This window comes from Tachysurus fulvidraco, chromosome 20 (genome assembly GCF_022655615.1).
Source record: "Tachysurus fulvidraco isolate hzauxx_2018 chromosome 20, HZAU_PFXX_2.0, whole genome shotgun sequence".
NCBI lineage: Eukaryota > Metazoa > Chordata > Actinopteri > Siluriformes > Bagridae > Tachysurus > Tachysurus fulvidraco.
This window is the reverse complement of record NC_062537.1, coordinates 10,506,491-10,534,412: the sequence shown is the minus strand read 5'-3', so window position 1 is coordinate 10,534,412 and position 27,922 is coordinate 10,506,491. Positions and strand designations below refer to the sequence as shown.

General features: G+C 37.6%; 2 protein-coding genes across 8 annotated transcripts in view; one reads left to right on the top strand and one right to left on the bottom strand.

The window, feature by feature from the left end:
* The first annotated feature begins 763 nt into the window (after nt 1-763).
* robo4 (roundabout, axon guidance receptor, homolog 4 (Drosophila)) lies at nt 764-22,086 on the top strand. 4 transcript variants are annotated; one of them, XM_047805161.1, is made up of 19 exons: nt 764-1,083; nt 5,597-5,923; nt 6,640-6,797; nt 6,956-7,076; nt 10,162-10,300; nt 10,412-10,539; nt 11,514-11,629; nt 11,763-11,991; nt 12,505-12,626; nt 13,201-13,357; nt 13,769-13,960; nt 14,052-14,094; nt 14,178-14,293; nt 15,209-15,514; nt 16,481-16,585; nt 16,687-16,825; nt 19,392-19,601; nt 19,880-20,223; nt 21,320-22,086. In XM_047805161.1, exons 1-19 carry the CDS (start codon nt 873-875, stop codon nt 21,511-21,513), a joined length of 3,357 nt encoding a protein of 1,118 aa, XP_047661117.1. In that variant the 5' UTR covers nt 764-872; the 3' UTR covers nt 21,514-22,086. The 4 variants fall into 4 exon arrangements, with proteins under 4 accessions (XP_047661117.1, XP_047661118.1, XP_027016607.2 ...); XM_027160806.2 differs by having other exon boundaries at nt 765-1,083; nt 13,186-13,357; XM_027160815.2 differs by lacking the exon at nt 764-1,083 and adding an exon at nt 3,818-4,136 and having other exon boundaries at nt 13,186-13,357.
* Nucleotides 22,087-25,813: 3,727 nt separating this feature from the next.
* Nucleotides 25,814-27,922, bottom strand: part of robo3 (roundabout, axon guidance receptor, homolog 3 (Drosophila)) — a 146,516-nt gene continuing 144,407 nt past the window's right edge. For all 4 annotated transcript variants that reach the window (XM_047805052.1, XM_047805053.1, XM_047805054.1 and 1 more), the window contains one exon: nt 25,814-26,598. In XM_047805052.1, coding sequence (XP_047661008.1) covers nt 26,587-26,598 — 12 coding nt within the window. In that variant the 3' untranslated portion in view covers nt 25,814-26,586. The remainder of the gene's footprint in view (nt 26,599-27,922) is intronic.

The following is a 27,922-nucleotide window of genomic DNA, read 5'->3' as shown; positions in this document are numbered from 1 at the left end:
CTACTTAACAAGTGAAAATGTTCCAGTTGCATTAGCGATTTCAGTTGCTCGGCTCGACGTTTTCATTGCCCCGGAGAAGATAAAAGACGAGTTTGAGATCGAAAAATAGTCTGGAAACTCTGAATGGGTCACAACAAAAGCGGTGCCTTTCATGCTAGGCAAGCCACTAAAGCCATTGGGGAAGGTCAGATTTGTTTGAAAACACTCCCTCTTGGCCTCTCTATAGCTTTTCTATAATGGTATGTGGTAAGCTCAGAATGAAGTAAGATGAGTGCATCAACTTGCCCAAGATGAGTGGTATGGACACATGATGCATGATGATTTCTTTTTGGCCGTTTGATGGTTTAAGAAAGAGAAAGATGGCTTAACACTTTATGAAAGTTACTAATGAAAATGATGCTCACCAATAAAGAGCCCATCCTCCCTCCATTGCCTTGCATCGCCTATCAAACCCCCTTCCCAACCCCTCCTGGCCCCACATCCCAGCCTTGTTCTCTATGGGACGTGCAGAACGAATGACACAGATGTTGTTGGAGGAGACAGCACCCCGTCCCTCTCCTCCTTCTCCTCCTTGCTCCCAGCATGAGGTCTCAAACTTGTTTTTCAATCATTGTGTCCTCCAAGTTCTTTCCCAAAAGGGAACAGAGAGGAGAGAGGGAGAGGGAGGGAGAGAGAGAGAGAGATAAAGAGAGAGAGGGAGGGAAAGTGAAAAAAGCACTGGTGGAACATAAAGAAAATTCTTTATAACAATCCCCAAATAACTTAGAACAGGTCTTCTGGTGATCATCTGCTAAAGCTCCCTAAGGAAAAACTGAACAGTGAAAGCGCAGAGAAGACAAGTGTTTCGTTGTGGATCTTTTCCATGTTCCAAGATGCAGCTCTCATTATGGCTGCTCTGGCTTGCATTCCTGTGCACCTGCTCAGCACATGCGTCAGGTCACTGCAAGTGCCACTGCACGTGTCTACCCGAGGACCAGCTACAGGTGGTTAAGAGGTCAGAGAAGGTAGAAAGCAAAGGAAATTATCACCACCGCCTGGCACACGCACCTCCATCACGCAGAGGCAGGGGTCAACGCAGGAAAGGTAAAGTCTGAGCCACAATCTCTTACATATCTGCTTCTAGTCAAGAGGTTCTGGATGCAGTGTCTTATGATTTTGTCCATGGTGTGATAAAGTAAGATTATTATTTCATGCAAAGAAGATTTCCATATAATGCTGTGTGCTATAGACAGTTTTCCATCGGTCCTCATCTTAATACGAAGATTGAAAAGATGATCGGTTATGCATGGATTACGCTCCACTTGGTTGTTTCTACTCTGGATAAATTCCATTTTACAATCTTTGTCAAGCATGTCACGGTTATGTTCATACAACAGCTTTTAGAAGAACACTTTTTGTGTGTCAGCATGGGGGCCAGTGCATGAAATCAATGCCATTTGTTAAACCTTTTTTTCATGATTTTTTTTCCTTTGATGCCTGGGAGTTACTGCATTAAAGACTTTGTTATGGCTAGCATGGCTCAATTACAAACATCATACTTTCAAATTCATTTTCAAATTCAGTTTTTTTTTCTGATTTAGACTTTGTATGAATGGATGGTGGCTGTGAGGATACACAGTATAAAAGATGGGAATGTACCATAAATCTGAAAATTAGTGAATAAACATGAATAAAAGTGGAACATTAACATGCATAATGTACTACACATGTTTCTTACATTGGCTTATATTCATCCATAGAAATATCTTAGTGATAAAATATTTTATTTTTAGATTTTTAGTTACCTCTTAACAAATATCAATAAATCAACTTTTCTTGTTTCCTTTTAATAAATGTGTATTATACAGATATTAGGGTAACTTTGAAAGATTTTGTCTGACCTGTAGCATTTATCACAAAAAGTGAAAAAATATTTTATTATGTACTGATTATGTACTGATGCTTTTTATTACTAGCATGGAATTGTATTAATAATAAGTTAACTGTCAGTACTAAAGAAAAAAAAAATCCATGGTCAATAACTTACTAAATAAAACTAATTTAATTTGTTGGATTAGTTTGATTCTGTTTGGATTAAAAAGCAAATAACATATCAGTACGTCATCAACAGTGTTTCCATTATGAATGAATGCAGCTGATGTTATGTATATTGTGACACTTTGGTCTGAAATATATTACACTCACATTAAACAAGAATTTGAATGAAATTGATCATAAATAATCCTCTTTTCTCTTTGAAGCTCCTGTGTAAATAAATCTTCCTTCAGTCCATTTGGGACTCTTTTTCGTTCAGTGATCCGCTTCTCTTTTGTTGCTTCTGAAGGCTGCTCGAAGTGCTGGCCATCAAGGCCATGATCTCTGGATCAATACATGTCTATCAATGAAGCTGAGGCCTTTTCAACTGACAATAGACAGCTCACTAAACACTTTTTTATTTAGGTCTTTCTCAAAGGAAAATGAACTACAGTCGCATATTTTTTACTTTGACACCTTTTCTGCTCTCTATTCTCACTCTATTCTTAGCTCTATGGCTTAAAAGTACTAGATATAGTTTACCGCCCTGAATATTTTCTCTAGGATGTCTCAAAAAAGCATTACCAATGCAGTTTTTTTTGGGGGTTTTTTTTTTTTTTTGGATATATGCCAAAATATAATAGTTGTTTTATTACATTTATAATATTTATAAAATATTTCATAAAAAACTTAACATTCTTTATTATTATTATTATTATTATTATTATTTACATTACTTTTATGTAATTTCAGTTATGCTATTTTTGTTAGTTAACCTTTTTTTATTTTAACAGTAAATTAAATAAAATATATAAATTGATATAAATAAATTAATAAATGTAGCTTTCACTAACACATAACATACAGTAATTGTGATATGGGTGATCTCAGTCTGTATCAGTGTTCAGGGAACCGGAGGTATTTCCATGTATTGTCTTTGTACTGAGAATTTCTGCTTTCCTGTTTTTGCTAAAGCACACGGCTGTTCTATATTCAAAACCACGAAAAAAAAAAAAAAAAAACTCTTACAAAAAATCTCTTACATACCAGCAATATAATGAGTTACCACTGAGTTACAGTTTTGATGGTAAAAACATTTTGAAGAACTTTTCTAAATAGTAACACCCCTATGTTATATATATAACTTTTAAACTTGTTACTGAGGATGAATGTAAAGCGTTTCCCCTAAACTCTTAAAATCTCTTAGCATTAGCAAATTAGGTAAATAAAGCCTAATAGAGGGTCAGAAATGCTCATCCTCAAGTTCCACACTGCACTCTTTGGTCTTATCCTAGGTATCTAGAGACTATTTACTTTATTGACTAGCATGAGAAGGTCACCCTAATCCTAACCATAACACTAGGTTGACAGATTGCCATGATTCTTGATGTTTTTTCTTTACCTTGATTAACTTGATAGGATGCTTTAAACTAAAATGTAAATAAATATGTGCTCAAATCTAAGACAAAGTGTAGCAACGAAGTGCAACGTATTTTCACTGTTGTCCATATAAAACGCAAGAAAAGCTGGACATGTATAATAACTGTATAAAAAAGAAAGAAAGAAAGAAAGAAAGAAAGAAAGAAAGAAAGAAAGACATGTCCATCATAATATAATTTAAACACAGTACAAATGCTGAGGTGATAACAGGCGTCATATGTGTGATGTCACCTGCGCTCGCGCTTCTGCGACTGTGTTGGGAGTGTCCCAGATCCGGATGGCGCTGCTTTTAACGTAGAAGCTGAATGTGTGTGCGTGTGTGTGCGTTTGTGTGCGTGCGTGCGTGTGTGTCAGAGAGAGAGAGAGAGAGAGAGAGAGAGAGAGAGAGAGAGAGAGAGAGAGAGAGAGAGAGAGAGATTGCTTCTCGACCTATTAACGGACTTGTTAACAACCAGTGTTATTTTGTTAAATAACAGTGTTATTTCACATCGACCGGACTTGGAAAAACTAAATATATTTAACACCTACTTATGTTAAGCTACCGCTGCTACCGGAACTGAACTCTAGCAGACCCGCGATGCTTTAAACATTTGTAGAACTTCATTTCTCTGGTTAGCGCGTGAACAGAGCAGCGCCGATGTACAGGATTTATTTGGTTGCTGCGGCGTTTCATTGCATTCAAGGTGAGCAGAGTGTGTGTTTATTAACTAACTGTATTATTTACTGACATAATGCATAATGTGTTAGTAAGTATCTATAATGTATAACTTGAGTATAATCACTGAACTTAAATATGAACTTATATATGAACTTATAATCACTGAACTTATCTAAATATTTATATATATATAGACTATAAAGTCTTCAGAGACAATCATGAATTTCATGAAAGTATGGAATAGTATATCAGCATGCATTATGAGAGGGTTAGGGTTAGGTTTTGTTGTGTTGTATTTTTCTATATGTCTATACAGCCTTTTTAAAATGTAAACATTAATACACTGCTGTTCAATCCTTTTTTGTCCACTGTTTTCCTAAAAATTCTGCATTCCATAAAATAGACATCAAGCTTGTAGATCATTTATTTCCGGCTTTTCAGGAAATTCCCATTTATGAGACAATAGAAACTTTTTATTGTTGATCACAGGTTTGCCAAGAATGTATGACATTCCAATCTACATTGTTGAGCTGCTTACACTTCTGTAGTGATAGGAATTTGGCTGAAGTGGACAAATATTATACACTCAATACACATATATTCATACAATAATAATAATAAAATAATACAAATATTCACTCAATACACATTTAAGATACAACGAAAATACTAGGAAGTGGAGAATAGTACACAACTACGCTTTGGCCCTCTTATACACATTTTCTTTTTAACTAGGAAAAGGTTACTCTAGCAGATAGTAAGTCAAGCGTGTTACTTTGTTTCAAGCATGCACTCCTATACTGTAATGACATGATTGGCTTGTTTTGGTGCTGGGTATTAAGGGGTCATTGTAAAAAGACAGTAATAGCAGTGTCTGTGCTGGAGGGCTCTCTGCACAGGTGATGGATATCCTGTTAGGTCTTGATTATGTTTGTAAGTGAAGGCCTTTTGTTCCTCTCCAAAAAAACTGACTACTCTTCAATTCCTCACAGGAAGCAAATTTCCTCTTTTTGCACACCGAGTGGTCTTCAACAGCAGGCATCTGACATAAGAGTTATGATGCCATCTAACAATAGATGTTGTTTATTTATGTTGGCTTTAGGGTGCCATTGTCACTTCGCTCTGAATATGTCTTATCTTCAAAGGAAGATGGTTTTGATTAGATACAAATTTTTTTTAACTATATTTAATCCTGAAGGAGACAATTGGCTTTAACAGTTTGGGGTAATTGTGTTGCCAGAGAGAAGCCAGGTGGAGTTGTATAATTTGAGAATTATACACAGAAAATTCAAAAAGTAACATCTAAAATATTAGAGAACCTTTGTCTTTTTGAGCTCATTCTCCACACATATCAGTGACAACCTATTGCCTACACATCTCAGTGAGCCATATGATGGATTAGATTTCTTTTTAATATGTTTTCAGTTGTCAGCTGTAGTTTTGTAAACAAGAACAATAATCTACAAATCTTCTCCCTTTTTTAAGGTTCCAGGCTGCGTTCTGATGAAGTTTCTCCCAGGATAGTGCATCACCCGTCTGATGTGGTGGTGCGTGTCGGGAGTCCTGCCACACTTTCCTGCCGAGCTGAAGGTACCCCAGAACCATCCATCCAGTGGCTCCGCAATGGAATCCCTCTGGAACCCGAGAAGATGGAGGGCCAGTCACGGCCCATCATCCTGCCTGAGGGAAGCCTCTTCTTTCTCAGTGTGGTGACTGGGAAGAAGAGTCAGTCTCATGAAGCAGTGTATTCCTGCCTAGCTCGAAACAGTGCAGGCAGTGCAATCAGCAGGAATGCCTCTCTGCATATTGCAGGTAATAAATACCATTGCTTTATTACTATGCAATACTTATGGAATATCACCTTTTTTGTGTTTTGTGGTTTTGACCTGGTTGAAGGAAGACCTTCTTAAACAATTTTTATTGTGGTTTTCCTTATGCTCTTACTTAGATGTAGGAGTTTTGTAATCCTGCTCCATGTGCTCAATAGAGACAGACAGAAATCGATGAGCTGGAGCAGTATAATTTACTATTCAAACAGGCTTTAAGCTTAAGGTCAGAATTGGCCAGAGGATGCGGAAGCTTCAGAAGATTGTCAGTGAGATTAGTCGGGGTCAGGTGTCAAAGTTTGCCCTCCTTCCTCAGACAAACACTGCAGTAATTGAGCAGTAACAGCACTTTGTCTTTAGAGCTCAAACATGCAGCTGTTCAGTGCATTCCACATTAAAGAGACGACATCAGAGCAGTGTTCGCTGCCAAAATATCAGGGCAAGCAAAGTGCACTAGGTCTTTATGTTCCACTAGTGAAAAATACAAAAGTAAGAACATTGTATATTGAATTCACATACACACATACTGGTAAAACTATTGATTCTTAAACTTTATATTGCAATGAAAGCCTATTTGATTTTTGACCAAAGAGTGCTATTTCTTATAGTGTTTGGTGGTATAAAATAATTTTTTTAGGTAACACTGTACTGTAACACTGTCTTCTTTTGAAGAGGTGCTAATGAGCTTGTTTTGATTTGAAGCTCTGCGTGAAGAGTTTCGTATGCAGCCTGCCGATGTGGAGGTAGCTACAGGAGAGGTGGCAGTGATGAACTGCAGCCCACCTGTGGGACATCCTGAACCTAACATCACCTGGAGGAAAGATGGCGTCCTCATCAACACCACAGACGAACACTATACTGTGAGACTTGATATTCTGAGTCGAGTACAAAGACTATTTGTTTTCTTATAAAGCTGACATGTAGAAGCAAGAAGGTCCACTTTTCTCATTTCTGAAGTTCAGCATATCAAAGCTATTTTGGTGACTGAGCTACATTCTTGTCATTCTTTATTGCTTAGGAGCTCAATGGGAAGTTGATAATAGCTCCAGCACGGAAGCAGGACTCTGGAGTTTACATCTGTGTGGCTGCAAACATTGTTGGAGTCAGAGAAAGCAGAGCAGCCAGGTTAACAGTTCTGGGTGAGCACTATCGATATGTAATAGATATCAGCAAAATCTATCAAAATAATTTGATATTTATAAAGAATAGGTGGTGTAAAGAATGACTGATATTTGAACTGTTTTCATCTCATTTCTTATACCATGCCTGATATGTTATGGTAAGAGTAAATGTATTTACATTTATGGCATTTGGCAGAGTCTCTTTTCCAGAGCAACGTACAAAACTGTTTTGAAGTCTCTATTAGTGAATACATTAACACTGGTTCACTAAGTTACAGACTTAGGATATCATCAAGCTAAATGCTGTTCAGGGATTTTATTTATATGCACATTTAAAGGTGGGGTGTACGATGTTTGAAAGCCAATGTTGACATTTGAAATCACTAAAACAAACACTCCCCTAACCCAAATGGGTCCCACCCCTGTATTGATAGCTCCACCCACACATACATACGTAACCAAGGCAACTAATGGAAAGAAATGTGTCTTTATCATAGCTGAAGGGAAGAACAACACGATTGCAAATAAACAAACAAGCAAAAATGACACACAAGCATAATCATGCAAAGGACGGCATATATTAGTTCTGTGAAACAAAGCAGTAACGTATCGAGAAGGAAAAAAACAACCTCGGCGTCTCAGGCCTTCCTGCTCCTTCAGTTCTCTCCAGCGCTGGAAAGCTGATCCTATATTAACACGGTTCCTAGTTCTTGCCTTATCGTAAGCCTTTTTTTGCTTTTTGTTTTTATCTGCCATGTCAATGTATCAATCGCTTTCTGCTAATGTCACACATGCGCACTGAAGACTATCTCCGCCGCATATTGACAAGACCCGCCCTTTTCTGCTCATTGGCTACACGTTTGTTTTGTTTGTCGTCCCGACTCAGTTTTCTGAAGCATTTCTCAAACATCGTACACCCAACCTTTAACAAACAGGGAAAATAAGTGCTAGTTTAAGTGTTTCAGGAAGAGAAAGGTCTTAAACTCTTGTTTGAGGATGGCCATTGACTCAGCTGTTCGGACATCAAGAGGAAGTTCAATCCACTACCTCTGTGCCAGAACAGAAAAGAGTCTCTCTCTCTGTATACCTACCTCTTACCCTGAGAGATGGTGATACCAGTTGAGCATACAAAACAGTATACATATATTGTAATTCTACAGTAAATGAACAGCTTTAGGACACTGTACTGGCCATGTTAATGAGGAGTTAGTTTATTTGTTAAATAGGTCGCATTGTATATGAATGCTAATTAAATTGCTAACTTCAATGCTAACTAAATGTTAGATCTGAAGTGGACATGAATGTCAAGCAAATTGCTGCTCAAATTGTTGAATTGTCATGGGATTGCACTTCAATATTTTGTTACGTTCTTATTAGTTTGATGTAACTCATTATATGGTATCTCAGGATCAAAGTAAGAAAAAACATGCAGGCCAGAGATTAGATTGATTAGTCTTTTTATTTTCATTTCCCTTCATCTGCTGGTTAAGGGATACTGACTATCAATAATCAATTACTAGATTATGTTTAATGTTTTTTCCATATGTAAATCTATAGCCAGTACCAAACAAATTCCTCACACAAACTGATGTGTTTCTAGAGACTTCAAATACCACACATATACTGGAGTATGAAAAAAGTTCCTATTTCATTAGCAATAAAATCTGAGGTGGTAAAATATTATAACTAACAAGTAAATTCCTCACTTTGTAACAATAACAAAGGATAAATTCTACAATTGAGTGAAATCACAAACTCTGTTCCTTATTTCACTTGAAAAACCTTAGCTACACTAATAACAAATTTAGGTTTAGTCTCTCAAATGTTAGTTACTATTAGATAGCCATTAGGTTTAGATTTGTTAGGAATTTAGGTCAACTACTTCAAGCTGGCAAAAACTTGTGCCTATGACTTTATAGATATATGCTTATAGAGAAATGTACTGTAGTTTTGCAAAAAGTTAAAAGTAATAGGTAAAAGAAAACCCAAGTAGAGGTACTTACAGTAGAGGTCTACAGCAGGGGTATTCAATTAAAATTCAAAGAGGTCCAGTTACAAAAATTTCCTCCCAGCAAAGGTCCGAATCTTATATTGTCACTTAAAATAGTGTACCCTCATGTTAATAAAATCAATAACGCACATACATTTATATATAATTTATTGTTAAATTTCAAGTCTGAACTTGTATGGCACTTGAATGGAAAACAATACTGTAGTTGTCTTTACTACATGTCAAGTAACAGACAACAGACACTGAATTTCTTCTGAATAAAATAAATAAAAAGTGCAAACACAGCTTTGAGCAGCCTGAACTTAGGGCCTATATTTCAAGTAATGTAAAACATTCAGAATCTTCTGAATAAAATAAAAGTGCTTTTAATCTTTAAGAAAAAAATGAAACAAAAGACTTTTGAAATGCCCCTTTTTTAAACATTAACTACATTAATAACACAGGAACCTTAGGCAAAAGAACATTTCAGGTAAAATAGAACAGGGCAGAATTTACTGAATAAAAGAAAAGTGCAGAGCTTTGAAGGCTCCTTTTTCCTCTCTCCTTTCCACCTCTCCTTACTCCCTTTCCATCTTCCTAGTGAGAGAAATGGGCATGTAACTGTCCTGCCAGCAGTTTGAATCTTAATTGTTCTGCCAGCGTAATTAGGTGCATTACTGCCACCTTCTGCTCTGGAGTATGGAACAGAAACAATCTGTTTTTGGCTTGGCTTTTGATGACGCTCCTGTCGTAACTAGATTAACTGCGCATGAACGAAAGATTGATCTTTTTATTAATATCAAATAGCTTATATAATCTTAGAATATTAGATTATAATAAGAAGATGCTTAATATGATAATATTAGAATTTTACGGGTCCGGGCAGACCCATCACTCGGTCCGGATTCGGACCGCGACCCGCCATTTGGTGACGCCCGATCTACAGATTCATTGTAATTGTAGCATGTTAGCCTGTTTAGTTTTTTAAACCAAACTCCCTGAATTTCCTTAGACCCCAAATCATTTATGACTGTAAAGTATTTTTGAAAAGCTTGCATTAGTTCCCTATTAAAGTACATCATTAAAGAGCCCCCCTTTGTCTTTGCTCTCCAGAGAAGCCAGTGATACTCCGTGAACCTGAGGACGTTTCTGTGAGCTTAGGCGAGTCTGCACATTTCTTCTGTGAGGCTAAGGGTGACCCGATGCCCACAGTGGAGTGGAACAGAGAGCAGGGGCCTTTACCCAATGGCAGGTTCGAGACACAGCATGACACTTATGCATTGGAACAGCCAGAAGACTATGATGATATTCTTACTGGACAAACTGATTAATAAGTGTTGTTTCTATTATGTATTGGTATTAGGTATTTGGTTAATCCAGATCAGAGTCTTCAGATCCACTATGTGACACTACAGGATGCAGGAAGGTACACCTGTACTGCGGTCAATGATGTAGGCGAGTCTAAAGCAAGCGCTCAGCTCTTTGTGGAAGGTAACAGATTAGTGCTCAACATTAAACGAATTCTCTTTGAATGATGTATTTTACATATAATACATTTACCGTAAGATTATTTACAATACAATACAATATTTACTCATTTACAATAAGACTATCTGAAAAAAATTACTATTATATTATTGTTATTACTCCAGAAGTATTGTAACTGCAAGGCCAATTATTTTTATTATTTTTCTTTTGATTTTAGGTTTTGTTGTTTCATTAATTTTTACTTTTTCTTTCATTTTGTTGAAAATGGGATGACAGATCATAATTTTAGCTTTTGTTTCCTGATATTTACATCTATACATGTTAAGCAACTTTTGAATATTGCACTTTTGGTCGTCTTAATGTAAATAACACTTTTGTTGCATATTTTATTCCACATCACTTGCTGCATTAATCTGGTGCTCACTGACATCACCAAACTTGTTGCATTTTCCTTTTGTGATGCTTTTTCAAACATGTAGCTTTGCTTCTTTCAGTTGTTGCTTGTTTTGAGTGTTTTCTCTTGTCTGTCTCCTCTTCGGGAGGTGTTCTAATGTCTGGGATCAACTTGTCAATTCTAAAACCTTCCATTTTTTCCTTTGTTGAGTTGGCAGTGTGTTTTGGGTCATTAACTTGCTGCATGATGAAGTTCCTCCTAATAAGATTGGATGCATTTCTCTGTATATTGCTAGATTGAATGTTTCTGTAGACTTTTGAATTTGCTCTCCTGAATGGTGGATTGTGATCCTTTGAACCTGCCATGTGGAGGTTGTTGCTGATGTTACTGACTGTTGTTTTTGGGCTTTTTTCACAACTCTGTCATCAACTGCTGTTGTTTCGATCGGTCGATGTTGGATTGTTACCCGCAGGGGTTTCTTTTTTTTTTGTTTTTTCCTATTGGTTATGCCCAAAGTTTGTGCAATGGCTCTCATATTGTAATATTTTATTTCCTAACATCGTCATGTTTTTTGTTGCTTCAGGTACAGACAGCAGCAGCCAGAAGGACCTGCATAAAGAATTATCTGCCCTGCGCATCAGTTTAGAGAATGTAACTGTTCTGAGATCTGCATCTAACATCTCACAAGTCACATGGAAGGTATACATGATGTTACTGATTACACTCCAGGCCTCATGCAAATAGGAAAGTGTACTCTATGTAGGAAAATTTAGAAAGTTGATTCATTTGTATACGTGTATTTTGAAAATCCCCTTATGTCTCTCTTTGCTAGCTTCAGTCATCATCTCAACTACACTACCTGGATGGCTTTGAGGTGCTATACCGCTCTCTTCTGCCTGCCAGTTCTGATTGGACAGCACAGAAAGTGGCCCATCCTGCACTTCACACTCACATTGGCCCCCTAAAGAGAGGATACAAATATGAGTTTAAAGTCCGGCCCTATGGGAGCAATCTTTATGGCAGAGAAAGTAACACAAGGCACTTGAGAGTCCCTGAGACTGGTAGGTCCCCAGAATGGGTATAATGGCACACTAATGTGGATTTATAAGTAAATTTGGAGGTCTATATATATATCAGTAATAAAGAATGGTGTTGATTCATTATTAGCAGATATAGTTTTATGTGATTCTTCTTGTTTTTTTGCATTGAGCCAGGCCACCTTTTTTGTTTCAATAAAGCTATAAAATTAAAATCACTGAATGTTAAATGTAGTTAACTCATTATCTCAGGTACATTTTGAAGAGTGTTTATTATTAAAAATCTCTTCTTTTCACAATCATCTTTAGTAATAAGAATGTGACAGAGACAGCTAAAAAAAAATCTAAAAACAATATATGATTTTTTTTATTTATACTACTTTATTTCAAAGTAGCTCTCAGGGCAAAATGAGAACTTTATGATAAGTAATTTATAGACAATTAGACTCATATATTTAAAGGTTTTCTAATTTTTTAAAATGGTTAATAGTTAATAGTAATAGTGCAAGGTTTAATAGTTATATCGTATGTTCCTAGTTCCCAGTGCTCCTCCTCAGGATGTGTCTATAACAATGCCTGCTGAACACAATGACACGGCCCAGCTAAGCTGGGAGCCACCGCCTCATGAGGCTCACAATGGGATTATTCAGGGATACCAGGTAATGCACACACACACACACACACACACACACACACACACACACACACACACACACACACACACACACACACACACACACACACACACACACATTTCTGTGTATAACCTTCCAGGTTAGGAAGTCTAATTTTATTAATAATACTTTACCTACACCTAAACCATAACCTTAAACCCACTAAACATAAATCATTTACCACTTTTAGCTTTTCTACAGAATAAATGTGACAGAGAATCATTAAGGTTGTTTTTTAGCAAATTAATGAATAATGAAACATATTTAATTTATTTGTTTAATTAATTAATTAAGCTTATAGTGGCAACTACTGTAAATATTGGATCACTGTACATGAATAAAGCACTATCAAGTGTTTCCTAAAGTGAATCCTGAAAGAGATTAGATTTTTTGCCTAGCTCTGTGTACATTTTACTAATACTGTAATTAGATTTGAGTGAAACCAGTGAAACAGTCACACAGGAGCACAATAATGACAAAAGTATTACTAATTATTACTAAATACAATATAGTCTGTGTGTACAATGTAAGATGTGTGTTTCAGGTGTGGTGTGTGCAGGAAGAAGAGCAGCAATATCTGAACTGGACAGTGGACAGTGGCACACACACACTAGACATCAGGCCACTGCAGCCTGGCAGGGTGTATCGGATCCGAGTGGCAGCAGTTAACGGTGCCGGTGTCGGAGCTCAGACTAATCCATACAAACTGCTCATAGGTACCGTACTGTATATACAGTAGCCTGTAGAGCAGCTGTTTAAGCAGTTGTGTTTTCATTTATTTTGTTTTATACAACTAATACCTTTGAAAAAATTAAAATAAAAAAACTACACCTTTACTTTCACTTTAGATATGTAAAGTGGAAAAGTATTCTATTCTTATAGCATCCTGTATTTAACTGTGTTTCTGAGTGTCATCTGTTTTCTCCTTAACATAAGAGTAATTGATTAAACATTTCTCTTTGTGTTTCTCTATACACTTTTCTGAAACACTTGCAAACATACTTCTCTCTCTCTCTCTCTCTCTCTCTCTCTCTCTCTCTCTCTCTCTCTCTCTCTCTCTCTCTCTCTCTCTCTCTCTCTCTCTCTCTGTGTCTCTCTCGCTCTCCCTCTCTCTCTCTGTCTTTCAGAGTCAAAGCAGGAATCAGCTTCAGATCACAAAGGTTCACTGAGCATGTCAGATGTATTGGCTCTAATGAGGGAGCCAGTGTTTATCGGAGCTGTAGGCGCCCTCTTGTGGTGCATAATGATGGTTACAGCTGCTTGTCTGTATCGGAAACATGTCAGACCTGCCAGTCTGAGAGGGGGACCTCACAAAACAGGTTAACAACAAATCTTACAAATATACTACTGCTTTTTGTTCATTAAGCCACATTTTTTGTTGTGAAGGCAATTTTTCTTGTTTTTCTTTAGGTTTATATGGACTTGCTAATGAAGATCTCATCATCAAGCACAGGTATAATTATTTTTTAATGTTTATGTGTTAGGAATTGGATCAAAGTTTTTCCGTTGTTCAACATTTTTTATGCTCCTCATTAGGATGGCAGCCCCCGATTCTCCGTGGATGTCAAGCGCTTGGAAGCCTGACTTGGCTGGTGAACAGTGCCAAAGCCAGTGGAAACAAAACCAGGAGAAGCCAGATTTCAGGAGGACCAGTGAGTCAGAACCAATTAAACTAGGTCTAGACTCTCTTTCACTCGGATGTCAGATTTATCTTGTTGGGAGGGCAAAAGTCTAATTCTCACTTCTCACTCTGTTTGTCCAGTCCAAGTCTGTTTGAAATGAATAATACTGGATCAGTTAAATGTTTTAAATGGTGGTAGAACTTTAGGACAGAGTTTCATAGGTGTCAGCTAATCAGCCAATGGGCACAGCTAAGAAGAGAAAATAATCAAAAAAAAAAGTCAGAATTCGGGTATGAAGACACCTGACGGAAAAGTTTACTAAGAAATAAGAAATGTACATATTATTTCATTTTTGTGCTCATCAGGCCAGACATCAGGAATAGATTGGTTTCTGCAGAGCAATACTTGTGCATCACATGTTAGTTTGGCAGCTCACATGTCAAAAATGGCAAATAAAACCCATAATATATTGCATGTTTTGTTCACAGTTAAGTCTGAATGTTCTGAAATTAAAGTGTACAAGGGTTTGCACCATAGTGAATATACTGTACATAGGTCCTGTCTCAGACCATACATTTTGCTTTACACTTACGCTAACACATTTAGACCAGATGGTACCTATACGAAATCACTCATGAGCTTTGCAGACAGAATAAGCAGAAGATTTATCGTTTCTCTTTCTTTCTGATCTCTTTTCTCTTCCTTACTAATCATTATTCATGTGACATAGAAACAAAATCATTAGTTTAGCATATTTTCTCAGCATAGTATAATTTTATTCTCCACCTTTAATCTAACATTCTCTCAGGGCATGTCTGTATTTATAAGGACAAAACCCAGATTCTGCTGTAGCCTAATCCCTGCAGTACTCATCACTGTAAATTATGACCAGCACTGGTTTGATATAATATAAATGTGTCTTCTGTTTCCTCTCTGTCCTCTTAGCTCTACCCATAACAGCAAAAACAGACTCATCTGTGCCAATAGTGCCAGACAACTGTGGTGTGTATGGCACCTTCTACGTGGATCTGACTGGTAATGGTATGAAAACTTTTAACAGTCCAGGACGATGTACCAAAATGCCTCACTGCAACACACAGCAGTACAGCACAGAGACGATACGCATCAGTCAACCTGTTGCCAAGTCACCCATCACCAACGAGCGGCAAGTAGTGCCATGGAAACGGGCCCTTCCTTCCCAGCCCAATATGGGTATTCGAAAGGAATCCTGGGAGAAGAACTTTAAACGAGGTGAGATGATTAAAGGGTGATTTGACAAAGATAGATGTAAGCTTGTCTCACAATGTACAATCAAGATCATGATATATATTAAGACACAGTGCACATAAAAAAACCCTGCTGAGTGCCAATATTTTTATTAATAATATTTCCACTATTCTGGTTAACTTCTGGATATAAGCTCACCGTAACAAGGGGACTTGTTTATCTGAATACAACAATAAAATTGTAACTACTTCAACACATACAGCACATTATTATCATGACTGAGTCTTAAATTTGCGGGTGGTGGTGGCTTATCCTCTTATGTGCAAGAATAAACAGAATATTATATTATTTGGGTAAGGGTAAATCACTGTAATAAATGATAAATTAAAAACAACTGAACAAGACCTAGCTAGGTCTAAATAATTGGAGGCCGTCATGTAAATGGAGATTCTTGAATTTAAGTCATTTTAGACATTGACCGTGTTTGGATTAATTCCAGAATCTAATCAGCTAATTTATTGGTTACAGTGATAATTCTACATAAATACTACAAAATGCAACCTCTTCTGTTTATATCACAATGACGAGGAAATCTGTTTGATCAAGTTGTCTACATCTATTGGCTTGCATCAAATGTTGTCATACAACACAAGCAGGATATAATCACTGCATCTTCTTTGTATTATCATTCTGTCCTTTTTTTCTTTGAATGATTTAGAAAATAATGCGTTCTCAAAAATGCCTGTATACTGGTGTAAAAAAGGTCTCTCTCTCTCTATATAGAGAGAGTCTAGATGAAATAGAGAAGATAGAAAGGAAGACTTAATGATCTATCAATCTATATCTCTAGTATATCTAGCGATATCTCGCTCTCTCCAATATCTCTATCTCATCTCTCTACTCTCTCTCTCTCTCTCTCTCTCTCTCTCTCTCTCTCTCTCTCTCTCTCTCTCTCTCTCTCTCTCTCTCTCTCTTTCTCTCTCTCCCCAGAGCTGCATGCAGTAAAAAGTGCACCATTAGTTCCTATACACCAACAAGCACTGATGCTGCGCAACACATCCAACATCCATCAACATAGACTGAGTCAGACTTCAGGTATCTATTTTCCATCTGTCTGAGCATTGTTTTCATGTCGTCTCAGATCCTTGTATAATGGCAAGCAGTAAAACACTCCTGATTTCTCCTCTGTATTGTAGGGGGAATGTCTGAAAGCATAAAACCGCTCACTTCTCCCAGGCTTCTGCAGTACTCTGCTTCACTGCATTTGGTGGATATGTTGCCCACTCCTCCCCCTCTTCCAGTGGACGACAACCACAGTGTCAGCTCGGAGGAGGGGTGAGAACGGATCCTTATCTTTCACCTTTTGGCATAAAAATAATAGTACATTACTATAAATCTAAGAAAAAGGAATCTGTGTATTTTTTTTTACGAAGGTCACTTTAAAACTCATTCTCACATTACACCGACAGAAAAGAGCTAAAGGAGGGAGTGTAGTGATAGAAAGTGGTGTTGGAGAACAGAATAATTTTATAATTCTATTAATTTTTAATTAACTTTTTAATTCTATTAACTTTCTTCTTACTTTACACACACACACACACACACACACACCTCTGTTCAGGACTAGCGTACATTATATTCTGCTTCTGGCCTTATCTATGTCCTATTACAGCATACACCAAGGTTGCAGGAGCGCCCGGTGTCTGAGGGAATGACAACTTGACGAATATCCATCAAGGTTCAGTTGGGCCTTGAAATAGGATAAAAAGGAGACATTCCAATCTGTTCAGCATATTGGCGAGTATGATAGCAGAGATGGTAGTAGAGATTATAAATGAAGCAATAATTGAGGACATAAGTGTATGATATGGCACGTGAAGATGCAGAATGTTTATGAGATAAGTAGGGATGAGATGGTGAGGTGTTTTAAAGATTTGTTGTTTTAAGGCCTCTCTGTCGATGATACACAGAATGTACTGCTGTATTTTATTTTTTTTGCATGTATGCTAGCAAAGCTGTCTAATGTAGTCAGTTGGTGGCCTGGTTCTAAAACACATTTCTACATTGTTTTGGATATTAAAACACTTGCGTATGAAAGCAGAGGAAGTTCATTCTCAGAGTATTTTTAAATGAAACACACTTCCACTTAAACTACACAGTTTTAAAAATCCCCAGTATGCACCGGAGAGGATCTATGACCAAGCCCTGTCATTAAGCATAAATGGAAAAGGAAGTCAGTCTCGCTCTTGGCCAGGAAACATTTCCAGCCTACAGCTCACTTTAATGGACTTGCTGCTCCACTCTACTCATTAGAGAGTCTGGAAGTGTGTCAAATTAAAATGCAGCCAGAATTCACAGAGACAAAGGCCACACAGGTCTTAAGGCCAGAAACTAGATTAGAGACTAGAGACAGAGGAAGTGGTTTACCGAATACCTTCCTACACTGTGTGGGTGGATAACAACCCTCCGAAAAGTAACGCTATGTTCCAAATCAGAATGTCGCCATTAGAGATAACACAGTTTGACTATTTATTTTTTTATCTCCTTCCCCCCAGGAAGGCATAAATACATTTAAAAAAACACAGGTTTTGTTCAAATAAACGCCAAATAAATAAATAAATATCACAGTGGAAATGTTTGTAAAGTTAAAACAAAACTAATGGAATTTCAAAATATTTTATAAATTTATTAAAAAAATATTACAAGATACAAGGCAGTACTGTATGTGCAAAGCTGTAAGAGAAGATATATAAGGATTAAGACCTATAGTAGAAATACATAATAAAAATTAGAGCTGTTAGGCTGTACATACATTAAACACTGTAAAGGATTAAAAAGTACACACTATAAAATAAAAATGCAATGAATAATGTAAAACAAATACAATAATAATATATTCTATTGCACTGTATTGTAAGTAGCGTAAAGGATGCAAAAACTGAGGTATAACAGATCAGTGTCAAGATCACTGCATAGACAAAAAATTCTACTTCCCAATTCCTCCTATATCCAATTCAGTGTTTTCTACTGATATTTATATGAATAACAGATCACTGGCATCTCCACTGACCATTACTGTGCTCGGTGGTATAATGGTATAAGAGTAACACTGCCACCTCAGTTCCATTGTCCCTGATATGATACCTCTATTTCTTCCCATGCAGAAATTTCCCTTTCTTGTGCATTTCTTTCTATGTCTGCATTCGGCTTTCTCTATTTTCTCCTGCTTCCTTCTGTTTCATCCATCCTCCAGAAACATGCAGATAGGATTGGCTATGCTAATTTGACCTTGAGTGTATGAATGTGTGAATATGTGTATGTGCATGGTGCGCCTCTATTTTACTGGCATCACATCCATAGTGTATTCCCCATATCCAGGTAGACCCTGGCCGGGGCTAAGCCTTTACTGAAGGTGAATGGATGAGTGAATGAATGAATGAATGAATGAATGAATGAATGAATGAATGAACATTAAACATTCAGAACTTTCATTCCAGGATGATATTATTTTTGAAACATTAAAACATTTGCAGACAATACAGTCTTTTTTTAAATAAATAAACAAATAGCTATAATATTCATAATGGATATTGGTTCGAACTTTAGTTACCATTACTGTGTGATATAATAACAAAGCAATCAATTTGGTCAAATGATTCTTGTGAGACTATGAAACAAACCTGCTCAGATATTGTTCTAGGACTTTGACAGTTGACCCTTAAATTAAAATGAGTTTTTTATCACAGTATTATAAAGAATTGTGATTAATAAAATGATGTTTTTTCCATGTGTTATGGTTTTCATGTTTTTTCAACCATGTGAGTAAACTATTTGAATTCAAGTGCTAGAAAATGAAATGAAATTTAATTGAAATTGAAATGAAATTGATCTCTTTCCACAGGTCCAGTCGGTCCACTAAGTTGACTGTGGATGCCGGCTCTCTGCAGTCTGTGTGTGCAGCATCAACTGGCTGTCCTTCCCAACACAGCCCTTCCTATAGCCATCTCTCTACTGCCTCTTTCTGTCTATCCAATAGTGATCAAGACAACACACTAAGCACAAAAACCCACGAGCAGTATCTCGAGCTCAGTCCTAACCCACACAGACTCAGGTGACTGAAGTTTAGACTTACATCTCAGCATGCTATTTATTGTTGGTGTTTGTTTTAAAGCATATACATGGATTCTCTTTGTATTCTCCATTTTCTTCATTCTTTCTAATGAGTACCTTAATCTAGAAATAGAAAATTCAGGCTGATACACAGCTGCTGACCTTCTATAATACCTTGTGCATTTTACATACTGTATATGCCAAATGCTGTAAATGTTAATGTAAATGGATATGAAAGAAGAAATATGACAACTCATGACTGTGTGCTTTTATTCTAAGCACCCTGAGTGAGAAGTCTTCCTCCTTGCCGAGGCCGTTCTCTCCGACACCCACATTCGGCTACATATGTGGACCGTCTGGGCGTGAGGCACAGGCTGATGTAGATGAGGATCGGGAGTCTCAAGCAATAGGATTACGGAGAACAGCACTAAGGGCCACACCCTCCTCCTGCTGCAGCGACTGGGAGGGCTCACTGTGGAATGGCTGGGGGTCAGTGTCAGAGGGGAACACAACAAGTGCAAGGACGAGCATCATCAGCTCTTCAGATGGTTCCTTTATGAACGATATGAACTACGCTCGCATCATGACCATGACAGCAGAGTCGATGAATGGATCTTTATCAGGCAAGTGAGCATCTGTATATACTGGTGTTTGTAACTACTGACATCTGTAAATAGTGACATCTGTAACTTCTGACAGAATAAGAGAACAATAATCTAGAATAGTACTACTATCTACTAGTACTGCCAATAATAATAATAATAATAATAATAATAATAATAATAATAATAATAATAATAATAATAATACATCTCATATTGCTGCTGCTACAACTACTACTATTGCCACTAATAATAATAATAGCAGCTGTTCTGCTAACACCAACTAAAACACAGTCTAATGCATTCGAATGAATAAAAAAAAATTAGCTGTTTTACTGTGAGCTATAACAGTATATAAAATATAGATTCCAGATATAACGTTAAATTAACCTAAAAACAATCCTGTACTGAGGGCTGAACTACAATTCATCAGCTCCTAAATCGCATTGGCATTGCATGTCCACTAGATGGCGAAGTGTCATCAGTATTTTTGGATTATTTCTTCACAGTGTTAGACTTTTGGTTGGAGGTTATTTCATGAAGTTTGTGTCATTGAGACTGAATAACATTTCACTTTATAGTCTCTTCTCTTTGTACTGTTCACTACACAGACATTAAATTTATAGCTATTTCCACCATTCCACTTATCTCTATGCCTACCTTTCATAAAGCCTCGTGCAGCACATACAGCATACATCCCCCTTCTCATTCCTGCTCTGAGATAGCACAAACAGTGTTATAGAGATTAGACGGCAAATAATTTAGGCTGTATCTTGACACATTAGCTGAAGGATGTGTAGAGAGGGGGGTTACGGGAACAATAGCGGCTCTCAGGAAATTGAACGGACGACTTCACCGTTTATTGTGTCACCAAATCAATCACATTTCTCAATGGGGTTGTGCATAGTTCCCATTTACCAAATTGTTTTTTTCTCCAACAAAGTAAAATGGCTCAATCATTTCTGTTAATGAAACAAGATTTTGGAGACTGGTGTGATTTATTGAATTGTTTAGGACTGTTTGCAGTAGTGTGTTGCATTTCTTTATGCTATGTCTTATCAAGGTTGTTCATATTGTGTGTGCGTGTGTGTGTGTGTGTGTGTGTGTGTGAGAACAGATTTCTCGCCTCCCGGGTCTCCGCTGAGTATGCTGTTCCCCCCACGGGACTGTTTTGGAGAGGTGGACCCTCTTGCCGTGTGGGATTGGAGCACAGCCTGGGTGGAGGAGATGGAGGCCCAGTTTAGAGCGTCCACAGAGACGCCCCAAAACACAAGAGCCGAGCCACCACACAAACACACCTCACAGAGATGATCACTCGCTCTGCTGCAGATCATTTCCACACTACATTCGTGTGGAGACTTAGGTTCGAGGCATAATCAGCAGGAGGCTTTTCTTTAAACCTGCTGTTTATACAGTGTATAACAGGATGATTATATAAAAAGAAAGAAACTAGTGCTCTAAGATCTACAATGTAAATAAACCACTTTTATTTAATATCCAGCATCATGAATGATGGGATGTAATAGCCATCTCTGAATAGCACAGGAAATATTGTACAAGTTTTTAATATGTTTCTGTTGTATACTTTTAAGATTTTTTTAGACTGCTTGCTGTCTTCTTTATCTTTCTGTTCTTTTTATTATGGAAAACAGGCCTTATTATTAACTGAGCATCAGTCTAATCATGTACCCCGACAGATTTGTAAGCTTAGATCACTTTCCAACTAGTATTACTGACACAATTACATTAAGTTGACTTATTCCCTAAATTAACTTTTGATATATTTTCTAAGCTGTTGAACTAAAATGTTATATTTGATATATCTACTAATTCCAATGTTCCCTCAAAAGCCATTTAATACAAATAAACTGTGCCTTGGTGATAGCAGCGGCTGGCAGCTTTTCTCTCTCTTATCAGAGCAGTAGTTTGCATGGCCACATAGAGTGTGTGTGTGTGTGTGTGTGTGTGTGTGTGTGTGTGTGTGTGTGTGTGTGTGTGTGTGTGTGTAGTCACTGCAGTAGTTTGTGGCTGATTGTGTGAGTTTGCGAATGTGCAGTGTCAGTTTAGAGCCAGTGAATATTATAAAACTTTAATCCTTTTTACAAACAAACAGAATTAAATCATACAATGCTGGCCACCTGCCTGAAACACACACACAGACACACACACACACACACACACACACACACACACACACACACACACACACACGCACACACACACACACACTACAAGTGAGGGATTATATTCTGTCCCCCTTCTTTACTCCCCATGGCCATATGCTTGGCATTGGCCACTCTTGCTCGCTCTCTTTCTCTCCATCTCTCCCTCTCCTTCTCTCTCTCTCTCTCTCTCTCTCTCTCTCTCTCTCTCTCCTTCTCTCTCTCTCTCTCTCTCTCTCTCTCTCTCACACACACACACACACACACACACACACACACACACACACACACACACACACACACACACACACACACACACACACTTTGGATACATGGCCAAAAAGGCATCTTTTAATAGCCTGCTGTTAATCTATTGACCTACTTTGGTATGAAACCTCACTTTACAACACATTTTTTCCTCTTTCTCTTTAACACAGCACTGTTTTCATGAAGCTCATGTTTATTTTTTATAGCCACACAGCCATTAGTCCTTGAGTACTATACATGTACCAATTACCATGACCTAATATTTTTTCCCTTTGCACCATTCTAAAAGTATTTACACACAGCGAACAAATCCAAACTGAGTTTTTGTTGTGAATACGGAACACATTAGTGCAGTAATAAACCCAGACCCCAAATGACCCCATTTAACTGTCATTAATGTGCAACACCTGCGTTATAATCTTTCTCTCTGTCTCTGTCTCCTTCCTAAATGAAAATGAAGCTCTTCTATGTGGTGTAGCGTCCAACTAAGCGTGGCGTCCAGGCCAGCTCTGTTTTCCTCACAGGGAAGATAACATGGGGCAAGCATGAGCGATGTGGAGCAAAGAGCCCTTGGGAGGAAACCTTCTCAGTGACCCATATCTGCTCCAGAGGATTAGATTCAAGAACCATTTTCAGTCTCCAAAAAGCTGCTTGTCTAACTGTTGTCTGATTATTGTATTCCCAAATATATTTTAGAGCTATATATATATATTTATATCATGCCTGTCGATTAATCAAATAAACAGCAAATTAACAAAATATTGAATTTTCGATATTCGAGATACTATCTATCTATCTATCTATCTATCTATCTATCTATCTATCTATCTATCTATCTATCTATCTATCTATCTATCTATCTATCTATCTATCTATCTATCTATCTATCTATCCATCCATCCATCCATCCATCCATCCATCCATCCATCCATTAATCTATCCTTCCACGATAGGTGGTTATAGCTTGCATTATCTATTTATACGTGTCAGATTTTAGTACTTAAAGTTCAGATTGAAAGTTTATAATGTCTGTAATATATTTAATGCCAAAATAATACCACAGCTGTTAAAAGTGTTTTGTTCATCTCTGACACTACAAGCGAAGCACTACACCATTTTTTAAAAGCCATGAGGATTTGAACCGACCTTGTGTTACGCTCTGAGAAAGAAACCATATAACACTATATAGATGGTGTTACTTCCTAGATCCTGAGCTCATGTTGCTGTCTTTGTAGCTTCACATGCCAGTAAGTGGGTTGGCTATGATAACTCGCCTCTAAGTGTGTGTTTATGTATGCATGATGCCCTGCAATGGAGTGTCATCTCATCCAAGCTGGGCATTAGTGGCTAAAATGGTTATGGCTCTGGGTTGTTGAGCTTCAGCACAGGCAGGCTGCCACTCATTGGCTCTTGACTAAGGCCCTTAACCCTCTCTGCTCTGGGGCAACTGTAACACGGCTGACCCTGTGCTTTAACCACAACATCCTAAACATGGATATGTGAAGAAAATAATATCTGTATTTGTGCTGTAATGTATATGTGACAAATGAAGTATTCATCTATTCCACCTTATGGCTAGTCTTCATAATACCAGGCTTCTTCTTCACCACATCTATAACCAGATAAAGGTACTGAAGCTGAATTTTACTGAAAACATGCCATGCATGCGTTACTGTTTTTTAAATCAGATTTCTGAGTTTAGAAATCTTGGGAGCATGCTGAGACCTGAAGCTCTGTTGATTTATCAAGCTTGAGTGAGGTTATGTAAATGAAGTGTGGTAATTGTAGATCCTCTCCTGAATGAGTATATATTATTCAGTCTGCCACTTTAGAGGCCTTTAGTAGTGGTAGTTCTCTCTCATTTTCTCCATAACACACCACTCCTGCAGCTGGCCATCACTACAGAATATCGTCTTGTGTTTTCAACACGCTTACCCGATTAAACCAGTGTTTATGGTAAAGCCAAATGTCAAAGCGTGTTTTGCTTCCAGAACAATCACCTCTTCATTTTCATGCTGTAATTGCACACATTTTGCATACATTAAATGAACAATGAAGTGAAAAGCATCCATCTCTCTGCTGGGTAATTAACATGGAAATTGCGGAGCGGTATTTTAACTGCTCTCTGCTCCCCTCCAGCTCTGATGGGCGTGTCACAAGGACACACAACTAATGAATGAGCTAGTGATTTATGGATAAGGAAGCCTCTGTTGTGTGTGTGTGTATGGTGTGTGAGAGAGAGGGTGAGAAAGATTGCGTGTGTGTGTCTGTGTGTGTTTGCTTCAGAGTGTGTGTCTCTAAAGGTCACAGTGTTGGCCATCTCTGTCCAATCTTGCACTGATGGTCAGCTCTACATCACTGTATAAGCATTAAGCTTTATTACTAAAAAGACAATGAGAGTTAAAACTCTGTCTCACTGAACCCACACACAGGCAGGAAATCTATCCAAATGTAGTCTTGTGGACAAGCTTCCAATAATGTGAAGCTCTGTAACAAGATCCGCTTCCAAACAGATTCATAAGCAGGATAAGCATCTCCTCACTCCGGAGCCTCTTAAGTTGGGCTGCCTCTTCATGTTCTTCTTCTTCTCCAGCTACAACTTCTTTCTCTTTATTTAGCTTTTGTCTCTCTGTATATCACCTCAGGCCAGTATGTCTCATGTGGAAGCAAGAAAATCTTTCTCTCTTCTTTCCACATTTTTCTCTATTTTCTCGTCACCCTCCAGTTACCTTCCTCTCACTTTCCATTTAGTTATCTCTTCCCCAGTTCACTCTTGGATCTCTCACTCCATGTCCTCAGGGTTGCGCGTAAGAATGATTTTTTTTCCTCTTTCTCTATCTCCACTTTTTTCCCTTCTGTGTGCTTTTCTTTTTTTTTACTCTTCACCAGTATGAAGTCCCTTCATTCACCTATTTTTCTTTTGTCACATTTTGGAATCCTTTCCTCTTTTTCTTCTCGCTGTTCTTGCTCAGAGCGCTGTGCCAGCGGCATCGTGCCTTGTTTCCACGAGCTCATCTGCCAGATGGAAGTTTAAGCTTTAAAGAAACTAGATACTAGAAACTTTTTTTTTTTAAAATCATCTGCCACGTGTAAAATGTTGTGTAGTCTGTTAGTATTTAAGGAAGTTCTCAAATAAGAATCTTTTTTTTTTTTAATCAAATTAAATTCCACTCCACATATGGTTCAGCAAATGTGTTTTTATTTCATTTTTACAAAACAACAAGGACTACAAAAAGTTAGTCAGCTGAACAGATTTTTTTCCCTTTTTTTCTGAATGGAACACATTTTCACACTGTCACTGAAGCAGTCCTAAAAAAAAAACCCCCCAAAAAAATAAAAAAAAACAACAACACAGAGACAGCCTTCCATAACAGACAAACACAGTGTTGGGTTTGGTCAGACATTGTTTGTGGGAAATGAAAGCTAAGTTTGTCTGTAGCTTAAACACACATTATTGTGCTCTGTATCCTTTTGTGGCTCTCCGACACAACAAGAGTGCAATATCATGGATGCGATCAAAAAAGTACTGTGTACATTTCTACAAAAAAGAGGTTGGCACATTCAGACGATAACTTATTTTAAAATTTATATCGGACCTTCTGTTTTTTTTTCCTTGACACGTTCTCTTTTACGTCTTTTTCTTATAAATACAATATATTTCTTCTTTCTCTTCATCTGGACCCATGTAAAAAGCTTAAAGAGAAGAATATTTACAGTGACAATGGGAGTTCAAATGGCATAAGTCGTAATGGTGAAAGTCATAAATAACAATAATAATAATAATAACGTAATGAAACGTCCATGATTTCTGTGTGATGAGGCAGATAATGAATCTGTGTACTTGTTCCTATCCTCTTTTCTGCTCATCTGTTCTTTCAGGCAAGAAAATGAGAGAATACTGACGGCTGTGTTGACCGAAGGTTTTTTCTTCCACTCCCTTTTTATTGGCATTTACTTATCTCATCTCCTAAAAAAAAACAACAACAACAACAACAACAAAAAAAAAAACAATATACAGGCAAGATTAGATTTAGGTTTACAACAAAAAAGACAAGTTTATAAAACAGTACTTTTCTAGTCAACCATTTCACAGTCTGGTTTTAACTTTCTTTAGGGGAGAAAAAGCCACCAGTCAGAAACAAGAAGAAGCTCAGCTGCTTCCTAACCTACAGGAAAAGTGGTGTGTCCAGACTGACTTATTTCAACTAGAGACTGTAGTTTTGGATCAAACAGTAGCTAGTCGAATCATAAACACTGTTCTGAGCCTATCTCAGGATTCTTCAACATGTGAGTCATGAGTTATTATCTCAAATTATGGTTCCCAAAAATGGATTGATTTAAAATGTCATATGAAGGCTTTTATTCCCTCATGTCATCTCAGGGAGTTTTTCCTTGACACTGTCACCCCTGGCTGGCTCATCAGGAATCTAAAGCTATATACGGATTTAGAAAAACTGCTCTGTGACAACTGTGACAATGGGTGTGTCTCAAATTGCATACTTATGCACTTTTATGTGTGAGTAATGTGTATGAACCAAAAATGCTAACAAGACAAGTGCACAGCAAGTACCATGATGTTACAAAAACCAAGTGTGGAATGGTGGACACTAGCATTAAACTGTTAAGAGGAAGAGGGAAAGAAATTTTGAAAAATTCAAATGAGCATAGTGGTTATTTTTCTTCATTTTTAAACATTCTGTGTATTCTGTTCAAGCTAGTACTGTTTTATTTGGGGGTGAGGGGTGGGGGTAGGGGGGGGGACTGGGTTCCATCCTATACTTCCAAAAAAAATGTTAGTTTTCCATTTGAGATGATACTAAAGCTCTACAGTTCATACACTAGACGCTAGATTACATAGTGCACTGTGTAGAAGGATAGTTTGTAGTACGTCATTTGGGATGCAGCGCATCTCTAGCCTTAGACACGCTATACAAATAAAATGAATTGAAATATTCACAATTTCCACATGAATAAAACAGAGTGCATCAACACAATTACTGCCAAACGCGCTGTATGTTAACAGACCGACACAATTCCGTTGATGTGTGTATATTTTATTCATGAGGAAATCATGTAGACATTTGAATCTGGTAAATTCAATGGATTAATTTTTTTCTTTAGTGTTGCGGCTAGTTATCATATGATCTGTCTCTCGAAGCCCCTTTCCCTTGCCACTGAGCACCTTTTCACGCGCCCTGTGCGGCTGGGAAAGATAACGATAAGGAAAAGGGTAACCCGAAACTCCCTCCCCCGGGAACACACAGCCCTCTTTTGTCAGCACTGCTTTTAAA

Bases quoted from the DNA above. Each gene is read 5' to 3' on its own strand.
- robo4 (XM_027160806.2), top strand. From the start codon at position 873: ATGCAGCTCTCATTATGGCTGCTCTGGCTTGCATTCCTGTGCACCTGC. The intron at 6,798-6,955 runs GTGAGACTTGAT...TTTATTGCTTAG, and splicing joins CCACAGACGAACACTATACT to GAGCTCAATGGGAAGTTGAT. The intron at 13,961-14,051 runs GTTAACAACAAA...GTTTTTCTTTAG, and splicing joins AGGGGGACCTCACAAAACAG to GTTTATATGGACTTGCTAAT.